At 39.6% G+C, this 19,322-nt stretch overlaps 1 protein-coding gene across 1 annotated transcript in view; it reads left to right on the plus strand.

Annotated features, from left to right (window-relative positions):
- psmd12 (proteasome 26S subunit, non-ATPase 12) overlaps positions 1 to 4,610 on the plus strand; it is a 38,270-nt gene extending 33,660 nt beyond the window's left edge. Inside the window, exons 10-11 of the mRNA XM_043715060.1 lie at positions 1,377 to 1,454; positions 2,595 to 4,610. Coding sequence (XP_043570995.1) covers positions 1,377 to 1,454; positions 2,595 to 2,804 — 288 coding nt within the window. The 3' untranslated portion in view covers positions 2,805 to 4,610. The remainder of the gene's footprint in view (positions 1 to 1,376; positions 1,455 to 2,594) is intronic.
- The last annotated feature ends 14,712 nt before the right edge of the window (positions 4,611 to 19,322 follow it).

Raw genomic sequence — 19,322 nt, forward strand, 5'->3', positions numbered from 1 at the left:
TTTTCCTGTCAGTTGACAATTTGTTATCTTATAGATTATTAATTCCAGCTTTTTATTGAATTGAAAATCCACATTTGCTGTGGCGGGATTTGAACCTGGGTCTTTGACTCATAGTACCACAAGGCCATTACATAAGTTATTAGGTTATGTGTGGTACAGGAAAATGAACAGCCGAATATCATCATGTTTGAACTATTCATTTAACTTTGTGATCTTTCTGACAGAAGTAACAGTGAGAGCACTGAAATTGATTTTTTTTTGTGCTCAAATGAGGGGATAACAGTTGTGGTTTCTGATTTTTACTTATATTCACTAGTTCTGGAGAATGGAATTGCTTATAATTTCCTCACCCACTTCCATCCTGTCACAAAAATACAGCTCAAAAGTTGGCTAAGTCTGCTCGATCTTTAGGCTTGCACATCATATTTCTCAAACATGATACAATGGAAAGTGAAATGAAAGGTCCAAATTGTTGTAATGAACATTCTACAAAGCTTTTTGTTGAAGTAGAAAAGCAAAACTTGACAAAATAGGAACTATACTGCAAGATGTTTGCTCTGCACGAGGCTGCGCTTTGCACATTGACAGGGAAATTAACTTGATTTTGCATTGTGTCTGTCACAGTGTCAATGTCCCAAATTATATTGCAATCAGTGAAGTGTTTTTGAACATAATTACTGTTCTGTAATACATGAGGTATAACCCATAAACAACAATGTAACTGTGAACAGAGAGCCTATAGTGTTGTGAATGGAGGCATGTATATTGTTAGGATATGAGGGATAACTCCACAGCTGTACTGTGAAAGTATCATTGGATATACAAGGTCTCTCTCAGAAAGCAAGTTGATTTAAAGTGTCATTTGCATAACAGCACCTTTTTACAATGCATTAGTCTAGTATTTTGTGGTCAAGTGGGATTTTAACCCACAGCCTTCTGATACGTACAATTGTGCTTCCAACGTGACTCAGATGATAACTGAATATTATCTACTATGGTAAGTGTGTGTAAACGTGCATTTCTTGAACTGTGAGGTACAGTTGCTGTGATTGCACCTTATTAATATTCAGCATTTTAAGTCATTCATAATGGGAATTCCTTATCTGAACATGTCTTGAGTATACCATAACTAAAGCTTGCACCAAAAAAGTTTTAAGAGCCATGTATCCTTTACCATATGCCTCTAATGCACAATGAGAAGCACTGTTGAAGATCAGCTAGTGTACTAATACATTTTACGATATGGTTTTCTCTTTTTTTTCTTCTGAACACTATTCTATAGGTAATTTTCTGTAATCTGTTCAATATGCAAAAGTTTTATTCAGCTGCTTTTAACTTGCTTTGAAAAATAATTCCTTTTAACACTGATATTTCAGAATATTCGAATAATGGCAAAATATTACACAAGAATCACAATGAAAAGAATGGCAGAGCTTCTTGATCTTTCAGTTGATGTGAGTATCAAACTTTCTGTAATCTATATCAAGAATTTCAAGGAAACATATTGATTTGTGTGTAGTTTCTGAACTGGAACATTATAAACAAGAAAATCATAGTGTATGATATTTTTGTTTCAAACTTGTTCTGTTCGAAGGAAGAGTATTTTGAGCTGTGTAACAAAACATGAATGACTAGTTTAGGGAAATAAGTTAACTCCATTATTGTTCACTTGTCATCTGACTTAGTTCATGATGTATTGGTGCAGTCTTCATGTTTATTAAAATTAGGATATCAAGGTGTTCTTTGCAGACCAGATATCAAGTGGTGTTATGGTGCTTATTGATTTAACAATGTTGAATGATACTGATGTACTGAGAAATTAGTAGAATGTGAACAGTGTGCTGGACATACGGAGATGGAAAGCATATGATAGAAGAGCAAGAGTGAAATTATAAAATGGAAAGGACTGTACATTAGCTAAAAGCAGATTTTGGAATTAAATCAGTTCCTCATCTACATAAATATAAGTTCTCACTACATTAGTGAACGTTCCTGGTAGCCAGCACAGAACCTACAAAGAAAAACAAAATAAATCCATGCTTAATCTATGCACAGTGTACACATGTATGTCCCCATTTTACAATAGCTGCTTTCACAAATTGGTGGTTCATATTGTCATTAGTATGTAAAATTACACTAACTTACAGTCACTTCAGACCATTTTGAGTTGCTGTTATAGGTAGTCATGAAGCTGTCAATTTGTGCAAAACTCCTCCACTGTGAACATTCTGTATCCATTGAATTGGATTAACTTCATTGTCACGTACTCTTTTGAGTACAGTGAAAAGTGCAGCACCATCTTGGGTAAAAAGGTACTTGCAGCATCACAAGTGCACTACAGATGTTCCTGTATTTCAACCTTTGTAGTCTAGGAATTCTATGGAGAATGTATGCTGCAAATGTGAAGAAACTAATTCTCCAGCAGATATCGGCATAGTAAAAACAGCATTTGAGACATCACCATATGTTTTGGGGTTTCCCTTTGTCAAATAATCCTGAATGTTACAATCCGGTTGAGTTAGTTTTCTCTTTTACTAATTAGTTTTTTTTCCCTCTTTTTAAATGTTTTAATCCATGTTTATATTTTCTTGCAGGAATCAGAGGAGTTTCTTTCTAATCTGGTGGTAAACAAGACCATTTTTGCAAAAGTAGATAGGCTAGCAGGAATCATCAATTTCCAGAGACCCAAGGACCCCAATGACATACTCAATGACTGGTCTCACAAACTGAACTCTCTGATGGGACTTGTGAACAAAACCACACATCTCATAGCCAAGGAGGAGATGATTCACAACCTCCAATAGAGGATAAGAGTTTGTGTGTCTTTTGAAAAGACATTTTAAGATCTAAAATAATCCTTCTGAACCATGCAAAAAAAATGTATTTTTTTTTGTGCTGAACCAGAAACAGCTTCTGATTTGTCTAGTGCATGGTCTCCACATGGTTAGATATTGAAGAATGGGAATTCACAGTATGGTTGATTTGCCTCTTTTTAAAAATAGTACAACCTGGAATTTGAATTAAGTGGAATGTTTGTATTTTGTGATGTGTATTGTAAATGGAATAAACCATACTATCAAAACATTGTCACCAGGGTGACTTTCAATTGAAGATTTCCATGATTTTGTTTTTTTTGATGTGTTTATTAAATAAAATTTAATGTTTCAAATTTCCTTTCCAATAATTGCAGCATTCTACTGCAATTCCATTATATGATTCCATTTACAGTACAGTGCATATAAAATTTAAAAAAAATAGTGGAGAAGTGTAGAGAAGTTCAATGTACTTTTCCCTCTTTCCTCTCATGAAGCATGGTTTGCCACTGCACTTGATGTTTTAAGTTATGTAGTCATCACTAACACCGCTGATTTAACTGTTTGGTCATATTTGTTTAACAACACCCTTGCTTCCCCTCTGTTGAGTATTTATAATGGCATTATATTGAAAGTATTACAACAAACTTTCTGACATAACATAATTGTTTATGGTTTCCCCATTGAGAAACCTATAAAATTTTCTCAAACATCAGTCCTGATGATCCAGTTTCTTTCATAATTCCCAAACATAGCATTATCAGAGGAGGATCTATTATAAATCAGGTTTATATCATTAATCTTGTAATAATCAACTTGACATCAAGAAATTTCACAGAATGATTCTTCTTCATTAAAGGTGAAGCACACAATATTTAAACTGTTAAGCTTTTTTATTTTTATCTCAGCAAATAAATATTCCCAACAACGTTGTTAATCTAATTCTGCTGTTTAAGATCGCCAATGTACAACAATCCCTTAAGTTTGGCCAGAACCATCTTTTTCATTACCTTCAATTTGTTTTCTTTAAATAATAGTTATGTTCTCTGCTGTAACTGAGGTTATTGCATTCAGGTTTGCCTCACTTATTTTCAAATGTTTAAAACAAAAAAAGACAAAACTTTAGAGATGCATTATTATCAAATTAGCTTAGAATGTGAAGGTTGCCACCACATGAAACTATTGAGGCAAATAGCATAAATACATTCCTGTTTCAGGATTTGGATAATGTGATTAGATAGATAGATGGAAAGAGGCTAGTGTGGAGCAGAAATATTGCCATGGACAGAATGAATACAACATATAAACAGTGTCATTGTACTTTGGCAGTTTATTCACACATTCCACAGTGAGTATGTTGGTGCAAATGTGCTGATTGGCCTCTGTCTGCTGATGGTGGTGGAGGGGGAGGTGACATGACTGACTTAAACAAAATCTAATCCAATCCTCAATTTTAAATCAGCTTTCTGGGGGTCTGTAATTTAGAATCTCTTCAGTGTGCAAAGAGGCCATTCAGACCATCAAGTCTGCATCAACCATCTGAAAAGCATTCTCCTACCCCTTACCATAACTACAATTATCATGCCTAATTGGTGAAATCTACACATCCCTGGACATTACAGGGAAATTTAGCATGGCCATCCACCTAACCTGCACATCTTTGGACTATGAAAATGTGGATGTAAAGTCGTTTCCAAGGGAATTTATTCCATTTGGAAGGTAGATTTTTAACCAAAGTACTAGTGTAACCAAACATAGCTTACAGAAAAGCAGAAATAAACATTTTTGAATTTTTCACCCCAATGACACCACTTTTGTTTTTGACTGCTGACTCTTTAAGGTAATATTTCTTTGTGTTGGTATTGCAGGTACTTTATCCCAGTGGTAGTTTTCCATATTGTATATATCACTGAAAAAGTCTCATGCAAAACATACAGTGAATTGCTAACTGTTAATCTGTGCATGTTTTTAGCCAAAGCAAGATGGTATAAACAGCAATTGAATAAAAAAACAAATAAGGTTTTGTTTTGATTGAAGGATTCATGTTACACTTTACGAGGGTAGCAGACTAGAAATCGAGCTTCTTTATTCCTGGAGTTGTCATAAAAGATTATCATCTTATCAAAGTATGTGTAGTCCCAAATTTACTAATCTGATACAGAAAATATGAACCAGCTTTCTGTACTTAACACGAACTGCTGGTTATTACAAATCGTTTCTAACCAAAGGCAAACAACTATGAACTATGACATAACTCTACTACACATAACTCTAAAACCCATCCATACATGAAGATAGATTTTCTTCTAAAAATTGGTGTTATGGAGGAAGCAGGAAACAATATTAGCCAAGCAGTTCAACAGCACCAATCCTCATGATTTGATATATTCCCTTTGTCACCTCAGTTCTTCAGTTGTCTAAGTTTTTCCCTTCAGTTCTTGGAATTCTTCACAGGTGCCACCAAGGGGCTGTTTCACAAATATAAAGTCTCGGACTTATTAGTTGAAAACAACACTTGAGGCACTGGTAGGGAGAAAATAATTGGTTTGTCTTAGGTACCTTTACTGCAAAAAGAGAGACTACTTCCCCTGCCAGAGATTTGAACATTTCTCGCATCATTCACATCCAGAAGCTACACAGCTACCCCAGAACCAATCAGCAACCTGTTGCCAACTGTATCTCATTTTTATGTCTCGACATCCTGGTGCATAGCTCTCTCCTCTTGGACAATCCCTTACTGCTTGCAAAGCAATGGTATAAACCTGACTCAATGAGTTTCATTAGCTTTGTTTTACAAAGAATCAAGTAAGGAATTGCTATACACAGTCTTTTTCCCAATTCAGCCACAATCAAAAATAAAATAAAACTATTTAAATACTCCAAAGATTACATAATGAAAAAAAGAAATGGTTTGCATTTACCGAGCACCTTTACTACTTCCAGCTGTCCTAAAGTACTCTATGGTTAGTAAAAATGCTTTTTGAAGTTTCATTATAATATCAAGCATACAAGAAAATTTTCAATTTGTGAAGTCCCACAAATAACAACGGAATGGTGGCAATTTATTTTAAGCAGTTTTGGTTTAGAATTTAACTTTGGGCTGGACCTTGCAACACCTTTCTTTCTGCTTTTGAAATACTGCCCTGAGATGTTTAATGTGCACATGAGACAACATATATATTTGAAAATCCAGATTTTACTGTAAGCCCTGAAGTGAGTTGCTGTGGTTCTGTTCGCCGAGCTGGAAGTTTTTGTTGCAAACGTTTCGTCCCCTATCTACGTGACATCCTCAGTGCTTGGGAGCCTCCTGTGAAGCGCTTCTGTGGTGTTTCCTCCGGCATTTATAGTGGCCTGTCCCTGCCGCTTCCGGTTGTCAGTTTCAGCTGTCCGCTGTAGTGGCCGGTATATTCGGTCCAGGTCTATGTGTTTGTTGATGGAGTTTGTGGATGAGTGCCATGCTTCTCTGCGTGAGTTTTCTCCAAATGCTCCAGTTTCCTCCCACAGTCCAAAGGTGTGCAGGTTAGGTGGACTGGCCACGCTCAATTGCCTGCAGTGATCAGGGATGTACAGGTATGTGGGTCACCCATGGAAATACAGGAATAGGGTAGGTGGATAGGATGCTCTTCGCCGGTTCAGTGTGGACTCGATGGGCCGAATGGCCTACCTTCACACTGTAGGGATTTTATGAATCTCTGATTCTAAAAGCACCGATGAAGTATCATCACTGTTATAACATAAGGAATGTGCAACAATTTGCACACACAAAGCTCTCACAAACAGCAAGTTGTTATTAAAAAAGATGCATTCTGACCATGATTCCAGGGAGCGTTCCCCCATTCTTCTTTGAAATAGTGCCATGGGATTATTTCCTTCTACTTGAGAGGACAGGCAGGTTCTGAGAGATGACATTCTTGGCAATGTAGTGTTCCCTCAAGACCGCACTGAAATGTCAACCTTATTTGTGCAGTTGAAATGTCTGGATTGGGATTTTAATCCACTGCTGTCTGCCACGGAGGCAGGAGTGCTGACTCACTGAGCCAAGACCCCTTTATAAAGAATGTTTCATGCACTGTCTGAAGAGAATGCTCTGTTGTCCTATCTGCACCTCAAGATAATTTTAGCAGTAGGAAGTGCACTGCCCGGAGAGCAGCAGGTACTATTCCGGAACACTTCTACATTAGTTAGCCACTGTCAAGCAACTGTAGGCCTCAGCATCTGTGAAGAGAGAAAATCAGGTGTTACATACAGTCAGTGTTTATCAACTACAGCTGGAAAGTGTGTACAGTCTGATGATGGAGGTATCATGCTGTCCTGACCTCGTGTGACTGTTTGTGCATACTTGCCTAGCAGAAACAGGAATGCTAGCTGACCTCTTCCCTTAGCTTACCAACATCCACAGAGGACTTACAGTTTACCACGAACATCAACTAGCCACGAAACGACACGACCAGCTATCCCTAGTAGCCACACACGCAGACGACAAGCAACATGAATTTGACTGGGACAACACTACCATTATAGGGCAAGCGAAACAAAGAACAGCCAGGGAATTCCTAGAAGCATGGCACTCATCCACAAACTCCATCAACAAACACATAGACCTGGACCCAATATACCGGCCACTACAGCGGACAGCTGAAACTGACAACCGGAAGCGGCAGGGACAGGCCCCAATAAATGCCGGAGGAAGCTTCACAGGAGGCTCCCAAGCACTGAGGATGTCACCTAGACAGGGGACGAAACGTTTGCAACAAAAACTTCCAGCTTGGCGAACAGAACCACAGCAACGAGCACCCGAGCTGCAAATCTTCTCACAAACTTTGAACCTGAAGTGAGTGTTCTCTGCTTCTGAGTTTGAAGAACATGATCTCTGTGGCATGGATTAACCTTCACTGATTTTAATCTTGTCAGCTATAGGTGATCACCAGTGCTGAGCAGAAGTGATAGAAACGTAGAAAATAGGAACACGGGTAGGGCCTCTAGGCTTGCTCTGCCACTCACTATGATCATGGCTGATCATCCAATTCAGTAGCCTATTCCTGCTTTCTCCTCATACTCTTTGACCCTTTAGTCCGAAGATATATCTAACTTGTCCTTGAAAGCACCCAACGTTTTGTCCCTAACCACTCTGTGACATGGAATTCTACAGACTCCCCTCTCTGGGTGATGAAAGTTTGCCTCATCTCAGTCCAAAATGGCAGCCTTCATATCCTGGTGATCACCGAAACATGACAAGATTAAGTGAAATCCATGGCACGGAGATCATGTTCTTCGAGCTCAGAAGCAGTGTGTGTTTTACTTCAGGGCTTGCAGCAAAATGTGCATTTGCAGATGTGTTGCCTCACATGCAGATTAACTGTCTCGGCATTATTTAAAAAGTACAAGAGATCCCTCTCTCATTCGTCTAAATTCCAGTGAAATGAGCTCTAACTGATCCAGTCTCTCTTCGTTTATCAGTTCTAGGGTGCCAAGAATCAGTCTTGTAAACTTACACCTTCGTAGTCAAAACATCCTCAGATCAGAAGACCAAAATTGCAAACAACAACCAAGGCCCTGGACAATACGCAGCTTGACATTCCTGATCATGTTCTTGAATGTTATCATGTTTAAGGCCAACATATTGTTTGCCATTCTGTTAAAAGGCCACTAGACTTCAAACGTCATCTCTATTTTTCTCTTTACAGGTGCTGTCAGACCTGCTGAATTTCCAGCATTCACAGTTCTATTTCTATGCAATTTGCCTTTTTAAAAAAATTTTTTAAAGCAGTGCCCTTTTCAAAGTGAAGTGAAGGGCAGGGCAGGGATTAACTCAAAATAGAGTTAGAGGGGGAAATATGTACTACACTCCTGTGGTGCCCATCTTTCCCTGAAAATCTCGAGGGGTAATTTGCCTTCTTCCCCCACTTGCTACATTCCATACTTTAAGAGACTGCCGTACAAGGGCACACAAATCTTGTTGCATCTCCACCACTCAGATCATAATTGCCTGTGTCTTGAAGGGAGTGTGCAATGTCAACAAAACAGCACAAGTGACCTGCTGGCTGCTGTAACAATAATCAATGGGAGATTATGTTGATTATGATTGTTCATTTATTTGTGAATGCAACAGCACCTTCATATGAGAGTTGCAATTTGTTTTGCACCAATCATAGTTTTAAAGAGTGGATGATAATATGTTAAGCGTGGTGATGGATTTTGGCTGTTTGAAGTGTTTTTTTGCTATTAGAGACTAGTTTCTTTGCTCTCACTGCAACCTGGCTGGTGTAGTTTGATCTGACTCATTGAAAAGAACAGAGTAAGAACATAAGAAATAGGAACAGGAATAAACTATCCGGTCCCTTGAGCTTGTTCCACCATTCAATAAAATCATGGCTGACCTTTCTCAGGGACGCAGCTCCACTTATCTGCTGATTCACCATAACCCTTAATTCCTTTAATGTTCAAAAATCTATCTTTGCCTTAAAAATATTCCACAAGGTAGCCTCAATTACTTCATTGGACAGGGAATTCCACAGATTCACAACTCTTTGGGAGAAGAAGTTCCTCCTCAGCTCAATCTTAAACCTGCTCCTGCTTATTTTGTGGCTATGTCCTGTTGTGCTAGTATTACCTGCCAGTGGAAACAACACCCCTGTTTCTTTCTTATCTATTCCCTTCATAGGTTTATATGTTTCTCAAGTGCTGCTCTCTCCGAAGACACAGCAGATTAAAAGTCATCGTGGAACGTCTGGATAACAAGGACACCTACGTCAGACTCCTACAAGTCAACAACAGCTCTGCCTTCAACAGCATAATTCTCCAATCTCAAAACTCTGAGACCTTGGTCTCAGCTTCACTCCTGCAACTGGATTCTCAGTTTCCTAACCCACAGATTACAATCAGTGAAGATAGACAACTGCATCTCCTCTATAATAACCCTCAACACTGGAGCCCCCCCACCCCAAAAATGCATTCTCAACCCTGTACACCCACAACTGTGTAGCCCATTCTGAATTTCATCATCAACAAATTTGCTGACGACACCACCATGATTGGATGGATATCAAACAACGATGAGTCAGAATACAGAAGAAGATAGAATGCTCGGTGTCATGATGCAATGAATACCTCTCAATGTCAGCAAAACAAAATAACTGACCTATTGACTTTAGGAAGAAAGGAGGAGGACACACTTCTGTATATATCAACAGAGTTGAGATGGAGAGGGTTGAGAGTATCAAGTTCATAGGAAGTGATGATAACTGACAACCTGTCCTGGACTTCCCATGTAGATGCAATGATCAAGTAGACACAACACCCCTTCTTGCTCAGGTGGCTCAGGTAGTTTAATATGTCCATAAGGACCCTCACCAACTTTTAAAGATGCACCAAAGAAAGTATACTGCCCCAGTGCACAACAGCTTGGTATGGCAATTGCTCTGCCTTGGACTGAAAGAAACTACAGAGTTATGTGCACAGCCCAATCCATCACAGAAGCCAACCTCCTATCCATGGACTCCAATTTACAGTTCTCGTTGCTATAGAAAGGTTGCCAACATCATCAAAGACCCCTCTCACTCTGGTAATGCTCTCCTACAACCTCTTTTGTCAGGCCGAAGATACAGAAGCTTTGAACACATGTACCAACCAGTTCAAGAACAGTCTCTTAGATTGATGAATGGACGTTCTAACTTCAAATAATCTTGCCAATGTTGATCTTGCTTTGCGCACCTCCAGCGCAGTTGTAACCTGTATGCCTCGCACTGTCTCAGCACCCAATGTTCCATTTGTTCTTGTTTGCTATGATCTGTCTGTACTGCTCGCAAAACAAAGCCTTTCACTGTACTTAGGTACATGTGACTACAATAAATCAAAACAACTTTAAATACATTTATCAGACCCAAGGCTGATTTTAAATAGAAGTCCACATTCCAAATGGAGAACTCAACAACCTCTCAGCTGCCCAACGGGCTTACCTTACCAATGGGCTGTGTTCATATTGCTGAAAGCCAAACCAAAATTTTCATTTTTGTAGATTTATACTTTCCTGAGATAAGAAGCAGACTTTGAACTATATTCATGTCCTCCTACAGCTCTAAACCTCCCCATCTCAGAAACCACTTTTCCATTCCCAACCTTAAACCCTCCGACAATTCCTGGTAGATTGGAGATATTTTGGATTATATTGTGATGGGCTTACTTTGTGTAAATTCCTCCAGTTCAGCATAGAACAATGGCCATCAAAACCCCATCATTGGGTGTACAAAGTTAAAAATCACACAACACCAGGTTATAGTCCAACAGGTTTAATTGGAAGCACACTAGCTTTCGGAGCGACGCTCCTTCATCAGGTGGTAGTGGAGGAAGGAGCGTCGCTCTGAAAGCTAGTGTGCTTCCAATTAAACCTGTTGGACTATAACCTGGTGTTGTGTGATTTTTAACTTTGTACACCCCAGTCCAACACCGGCATCTCCAAATCATGACAACCATCATTGGGTGACTGCTTTGCAGAACATCTGTGTTCAGTTTGTAAAAATGACCCCGAGCTTCCAGTTGGCTGCCAGTTCAACATACGACAGTGCTTCCCCACTGACATTTCTATTGCAGGCTTGCTACAGTGTCCCAGCAAGCTTCAGCACAAGCTCAAAAGAACATTTCCATTTGGGGAACCTGCAGCTTCTAGGATTCAACATCAAATTCAATATCTTTTCAACCTGATCCCATTCTTCCAGGTTTTATAACCACCCAAACTCTCAGTTGTGACACGGTTGCTTTTAGCACAGCCAACCCACACTCACTCACTTTCAGTAGTAGGTCTTGACTTTGCCCAATAAAAGGAAGAAATGACAGCAGTAGTTACAATTTTATTTGAACAAATCAATACTGTACGCTCTTTAGGTTGGTATAGAAGATGGCAACTAACAACAAATCAAGGAGCAGGTTGAGAAGAGCATCTGACCAATGTAAAGGAACAGGCAGGTGTAATATAAGGAATTGAGAGAAAAAATTGCATTTCAAATTTGCCTTTAACTTCATAATATCCTAAAGCAGATTATTATTGCCTATTATTGCTGTCAGGACAACCCATCCATTCTCCCCTACTCTCAGCTTTCACTGTCACTCATTCAGGCCTGTCATAAGCCCCTTGTTTGCCTAACCCTTTCATTTTTCTTTCTCTCTGGACTTTGTCTCCACTTTCTGACTCACTTTTCCCCATCCCACCCCTAACACAACTTTGTTTTCAGTACAAATACCACTTTTGCCGAACTACCAACAGTTCTGGTGAAGAGTTACTGGACTCAAAATGTTAATTCAGTATTTTTTTCCCCCACAGATGCTGCCAGATCTGCTGAGTTTCACAAGCAGTTTCTGTTTTTTGTTTCTGCACTGGCCCTGGTCCATCGCAATCAGTCCACAAGATGCTTCTCGAAAATCCTCCTTAAATGTACTTTGCCAGGTATTCTTTGGCTGGCTGGCTTCATCTTCTCATTCCATGATTGTGTCCATGCTCCTGCCACTCTGGTAAGGTGGAGGCAAAATACAGTCCTCTCATCCTGGTCATCTCGCAATAACAAAATAAAAACAGAAAGTGGTAGAGAAACTTAGCATGTCAGGTAGTACCCTTGGAGAAAAAGCGGAGTTAATGTTTTTGGTCCATGAGACTCCTCACTGTAACAATGGCTTGTCAGCACCTCCAGCCAGTCCTGTATAGCAATTTTTCATTGGTAACGTTGTCTCTGATGTCAGCATTTTATTCCAGTCTTTCATTGAATAAAAGGAATTACTCTTGAGAGTAGGTCTTGACTTTGCCCAATAAAAGGAAGAAATGACAGCAGTAGTTACAATTTTATTTAATCAAATCAATAGGTTGGTATAGAAGATGGCAACTAACAACAAATCAAGGAGCAGATTGAGAAGAGCATCTGACCAATGTAAAGGAACAGGCAAGTGTAATATAAGGAATTAAGAGAAAAAATTGCATTTCAAATTTGCCTTTGACTCCACAATATCCTAAAGCACTGTGCAGCCAGTTAAATATTTTTGAGGTGTAGATGCTAATAATGCTGGGAAACGTCATCCAATTTTGACATGGAAACATTTGAGTAAAGAAAGTTAGATAAACAGATGATCTGTTAGAATAATGTAGGATAAAAATGGTTCATGTCGGATAAATGTTGATCATAACATGTGAAGAATGGCCCTGCTTTTCTGCAAATATAGCCAAGGAACTTTTGCATTAATCAAATTCCTTAAAAAGTAGCTTCCCACAAGTTAAGTACCTCCTCAGTATTCAAGGTGATGTGTTAACCTGGATTACGTTCTCATGTCAGGCGTGTGGAACACAAACCTATAAGGCAGAATTGAAGTTGATACATGTACCAGAAAGTAGGGCATGTGTGTGACCAGCCTGTAAATTGCATCTCAATATCACAGTTGTTAATGTCAATTTACTTTTCTTGAATACTCAGTTTATCTATATTATTAGCTGTTAAAAGAAACAAGCTATAGATGTGTAGATGCGTTTTGATTAATGATATTAATTTTGATTTTTAAAATAATTTTCTTCCTCCGGGTGGCACTGTTACCTCCATAAAACAATATCCAAGGCTCCTGTTATTCTTGTTCCAGAGTATTGTTACATCAGCTCTTTGGAACTAACATCGCCAAAAGACACATTGGCAATAAATTTTCCAGAGTTGTGGCCATTAAAATGGCTTACCAACATTACACAGCATGATCTACAACCATGAAAAATTATACCATATTAACTTCAATCATTGCCTTCATCATTATAGGTCATTTCTTGAGATTTGAGATTATTTTTGCTGATTTAAGACTGTTGGGATCACCAATTGTGGTGGCATTTGTACCATTGCAGAATGATGCTGGTGTATTAGGAAATCATCAAGGAAACACATGTAAAAGAGGCAACATTACCTCTTCTAATTATGGTTGATAACTCTCGGCCATAAGTCATCAGTTGTGGCTCATGTCACTCTCCAGGGACTTAAACATAAAAACCTATAGGACACTTCATGTTTTGAAGATGCTGCTTTTTTGGACATGAAACTTAGGCCTACATGTAAGAGATAGGTGGACATTAGAAACTTTGTGTTGCTATTTTTAAAAAAATAATAAGGGAGTTCTGCCAAGTACCCTAACCAACATTGCTAAAAGAAAACATTAAATAAAAACTGAAAGATCTCTGGGTGTTGTAAATCAGAAACAAAAACAGGAACTGCTGAAAAAGCTAAGCAGGTCTGACAGTATCTGTGAAGAGAAATCAGTTAACATTTCGGGTCCAGTGAAGAAATAATTATCACATTGTTTGTGGGATTTTGTGCAGATTGGCTGCTGTATTTTCATCATGGCAACACTGAATATAAGTAACTCGCTGGCTGTGAAGTGCTTTAGCACATCCTAAGGCTATGAAACACTCCACAAATACTGCTAATGTAGTCAACTCAGCCACATTAGGGAGATTTAAACAATCCTTAGATAAGCACATTGATGATTTTGGGATAGTGTAGGGGGATGAGCTGAGAATAGTTCACAGGCTGGCGCAGCATTGAGGGCTGAAGGGCCTGTTCTGCGCTGTATTGTTCTATGTTCGATGTTCTATATAAATGCAATTGTTAACATAATTTAACATTTTTTGTTGAAATTGAAGCTAGCCCATATTTTGAATATTTAATGTAATATGATTTTGATTGTTATTTATACTTATTTCTGATACTAGAACATAGAACAGTACAGCACATTATAGGCCCTTCGGCCTTTGATGTTGTGCCAACCATTTATCCTACTCTTAAGATCAAACTAACCTACATATCCTATGTTTTACTATCATCCATGTGCCTATCCAAGAGTCGCTGATATATCCCTAATGTATCTGACTCTAATACTACTGCTGGCAGTGCATTCCACACACCCACTACTCTGTGAAAAGAACCTACCTCTGACATCTCCCCTAGACTTTCCTCCAATCACCTTAAACTTATGCCCCTTCACCATAGTCATTTCTGCCCTGGGAAGAAGTCTCTGGCTATCCGCTCTATCTATGCCTCATCATCTTGTAACCTCTATCAAGTCACCTCTCATGCTTCTTCATTCCAATGCTAAAATACTAATCGCATTTATTTCAAAATATAAAAATTCTCATCTTATTTTCAAATCCCTCCATGGCTTCTCCCCTCCCTATCGCATAATGTCATCCAGCATCATAACCATCTGAGAAAACATTGTATACCCAGAGGTGTACCTTTCATTTTACCTGCCTTTAGCTGCCAAATCCCTTATCTCTGAAGTTGCATCTTTAAACTTTTATCTCTCTTTCACCTTTCGGATGGTCTTTAAAACCTATATCCTGACGAAGCTATCAGTTCAGCTGTGAGTTGCTGTTTGGTGCTGATCAACACAGAGGTTCCTCACAGCTAGCGGCGAGCTGTAGTACCTGCTCTGACTGCTAGGTCAAGCTTTCTCAATGACTAGCTTGTTTGGTGTGTTTGGTAAGATGGGAGGCTAAATATTAATGAGGTGAAGATGCAAGATGCCCTTGTTTGAGAAAATTCTATCAATCTCAGTCCTGAAAATTTTCATAGTCCCCCATCCCCCACTATATTGATTGCATTTTGGAGAGAGAATTTCAATTTTCTACCATATTTTTCCTGAAAAGCTGCTTTCGTATTTCAGTTCAAACTGACCTAGGTGTAATTTTAAGATCATGTCCCCTTGTTTATGGCTCCTCTTCCACAGGAAATAGTTTCTCCATATGTACACTGCCAAACTTCTCAAACACTTTAATCATTCATAAAATCTGTCCTGAAGCTGAACTCGTGACAAGTTTATAGAAAATTGATCACAAAGTGGGTGGGGCATTCTTTGGCTTCAATAGTCCTGGCTACATTAATCATGTTTTATGCAAGGTGACCCAGTGGCTCAGTGGTTAGCACTGCTGCCTTGCAGCACCAGAGATCTGGGTTCAATTCCATCTGCGGAGACTGTCTGTGTTACCAAAAGAGAAAATGCTGGAAAATCTCAGTAGGTCTGGCAGCATCTGTAAGGAGAGAAAAGAGCTGACGTTTCGAGTCTAACTGACCCTTTGTCTGTGTTAGTTTCCTCCCACAATCTAAAGATGTGCAGGTTAGGTGAATTGGCTATGCTAAAATTGCCCATGGTGTTCAGGGATGTGTAGATTATGGGCATTAGTTATGGGTAAATGCAGAGTAATAGAGTAGGGGAATGGGGAGGGTGGGTTACTCTTTGGAGGGGTGGTGTGAACTTGTTGGACCAAATGGCCTGTTTCCACAGTCTAGGGATTCTATGATTCTATGAAAATCCACTCTGTCATTGGACTATAGAGCCAGTGGATCAATAATTAAAATGATGTTCTTTCTGATTTCTGACCTGAAATTAGAAAATTGTTGATGACTCAAAGTGAGTGATTCTCTGGCATCAAAGATATAACAAGCACCTTGGTGGTGAAGGGAATGAATGTCCATAGATGTGGTGCCAATCAAGTGCACTGGTTTGTCTTGGATGTTGTCAAGCTTCTTGAGTGTTGTTGGAGTTGCACTCATCCAGGAATATGGGAATATTCCATCACATTCCTGACTTGTACCTTGCACATAGTGGACAGGCTGTGAAGAGCCAGGAGGTGAGTTACTTTCAATAGACTTCTGAATTCCAAGATGCTGTAGTGCTGCAATTTTTAATTTGACTGGTGGTGAAGTTCAGTTGCTGCTCTATGGTATTCTGAAATATGTTGAGGGATTCAGTGACAGTAATGCCACTGATCATCAAGGGGAGATGGTTATATTTTCTCTGGCCTAAGTTTTTTTTTGGCACTTGTGTGACATGAATCACATGTGTCACTTTTCAGCACAAGCCTGGATTTGTCCATTTTTTTGCATATGGACACAGACTGGTTCAGTGTCTCAGGAGTCATGAATGATGCCAAATACTGCAGAGATGTCTGAGGACTTAGATGACTGGCATCCAAAGAAAACCGCCTTCCTTTGTGCTCAGCATGACACCAATCTCCATGCAACTCCCCACCTTCCACCATCTCTGATTTTCATTGACTCTTAAATCTTCAATGCTGTCTTGATGTTAAGGACAGCCACTCTCACCTCACTTCTGAACTTCAGCTCTTCAGAAGCCTTGGTTCAAACATGGACTAATTAGGTCAGGAGCTAATTGCCCCTTGTGGAACTCAAAAGTGCCCATTTGTGAACAAGATGTTGCTAAGCAAGTACTGCTTTATAGCTCTGATGATTACTCCTTTCATATTTTTGCAAATGATTGAGAGGAGACGAAGGTGATGGAAATTGGCAAAGTTGGATTTGTTCTTTTTGTGGACAGGACATAACTTGGCCTGAGGTTACAGATTATGATTGCATAAAATTCTGCTGCTACTGTTGGTCCCCAGCACCTCATGGATGCCTAGTTTTACGTTGCTGAGATTTGTTCAAAATCTATCCCTTTAGCTTGGAGAACATACTCAGTGTGATATAGGACATTGTCTCACAAGGACGGAATGGTAGTCAGTACAACTGGTACTGTTGGACAGCAGATGAATCTGTGACATTTAAATGAGTGAGGATAAGTTCAAGTGGGTTTTTTCCTCTTATTGGGTCCCTCTGTTCATCTTGAGGAGTGGCTTCGAGTTCTCCCATCCAGAGCATGTGTGTCCATATATCCTTCAGTTCTTTGTCCAATTAGTGTTCAACATGAAGCAGCTGAATGGGACTGTGGTCATCCACAGGTTTCTTTGCCCATGTGTGGTCAGATACCAATAAATGCCATGGGGTCCAGAGACAATGTTGACTAGATTCCTGCCTCCTCTGGAATGGTGGTGGTTAAGGACATAAAAATTGTACTTTGCAAACAATGACTCTATTAGCTCTACCAAATCTGGCTCAAACCATCAGTGGCTAGACAGGACAACGTTACAGGGACCAGAAAGCTGGGTTTCCTATTGTTGTTTTCAGTGTCTAAGACAATGCCAGGTGATTCAATGAGTTTCATTCTTTCTCTTAGGTTTTGTAGAGATTTGGTACAATTGAGTAGTTTGCTGGGCCATTTCAGAGGGCCTTTAAGAGTCAACCATGTGACTGTTGTTTACCACAGAAGGATAACAGGTTTCCTTCCCTAACGGACATTACTGAACCAGATAGGCTTTTATAATAACGTTAGTGGTTATGTGGTTGTCATTAGGCTGGACTTTTATTCAAAATATATCACTTCATTTCACCACTTGCTGCAATAGGATTTGAACCCACGTCCTGAGAGCCATGGTCTCCTCCATGTGGATCACAATAGTCCACCTCAGCATTCTCTCACCGCATACACATCAATTGTCACACTGCTGCATGACCACAGAAAAGTGATTATGTCCAGGTTTGCCAATTCTTGCATCATGTTTTAGTTTGGTCCAGATGGACTATCATTGCAAGGTAAAGCAAGTTTTGTGGTGGTAATGCAAGCAAATGAATAAGAAATATACTAGAACCTGATGGATGAAGCTAGTATTTTACAGAAATATAAGAGACATTTCAGCCCATTGTGTCCATGTGAACACTTCACAAGAGCAGCTCGGTTAGTCCCATGTCTATGCCTGTTCTCTATCGACCTGCAGGGTATTTTCTTCAGCTGCTTATCTAATAGGTCAGTGCAGGATGAAGAAAAATTATTGGGAAGGATGCTGTTCCACACATCTCATATCTGGCAATATAAGTTGACCAGAGGCTTCAGACATAAATCACAATCACAGAAATGACCCTCAATCCCTCTACAGCATTCTGGTTGGACCCACAGGCTGATCTGCAGCATGACCAGTGGCAGAATGACATCACCAACGACAAGGTGAAGCAATAAGGATGAGTGATGAACTTGGCCTATCTCAAAAGAAACCAAAAATATACAACTGCCATGTGGAATGGGAAAATGAATTTTTGTTCACATTTGCAAAAGATAAAGACATTTGCCTGATACGTCACCAAAGTTTATCAATAAGTAAAAAGGGAATTTGGAACAATGCCAAACAATGATACACATTAAATTCAAGGATAGCTTTCTCCTGAACAGTAGGCTTTAGACAAAGAAAATTGAAACACTGATGTTGATGTTTTGAAAGCTCAACAGTCATTTTTTTAAGCCAGCAGCAAAAGGCAAGATTCACACTGAAGCATCATTTCACATTTCCCATCTTCTGGCAAAACACAAGAAATCATTCACAGACGGCAGAGTAATTAAAGAAGCAACTGTGGCCACAGCTTCTTTATTCAAAGACCTTAAGAGCAAAGGAAAAAAGGGGCTCCTGCCCCACTGAACTCATCTCTACCTACCTCGACACTGTCCTATCCCCCCTAGTCCAGGAACTCATCACATATGTTCGAGACACCACCCACGCCCTCCACCTCCTCCAAGACTTCCGTTTCCCCGGCCCCCAACGCCTTATCTTCACCATGGATATCCAATCCCTCTACACCTCCATCCGCCATGACCAGGGCCTCCAAGCCCTCCGTT

Source organism: Chiloscyllium plagiosum, chromosome 24 (genome assembly GCF_004010195.1).
Source record: "Chiloscyllium plagiosum isolate BGI_BamShark_2017 chromosome 24, ASM401019v2, whole genome shotgun sequence".
Classification (NCBI taxonomy): Eukaryota; Metazoa; Chordata; class Chondrichthyes; order Orectolobiformes; family Hemiscylliidae; genus Chiloscyllium; species Chiloscyllium plagiosum.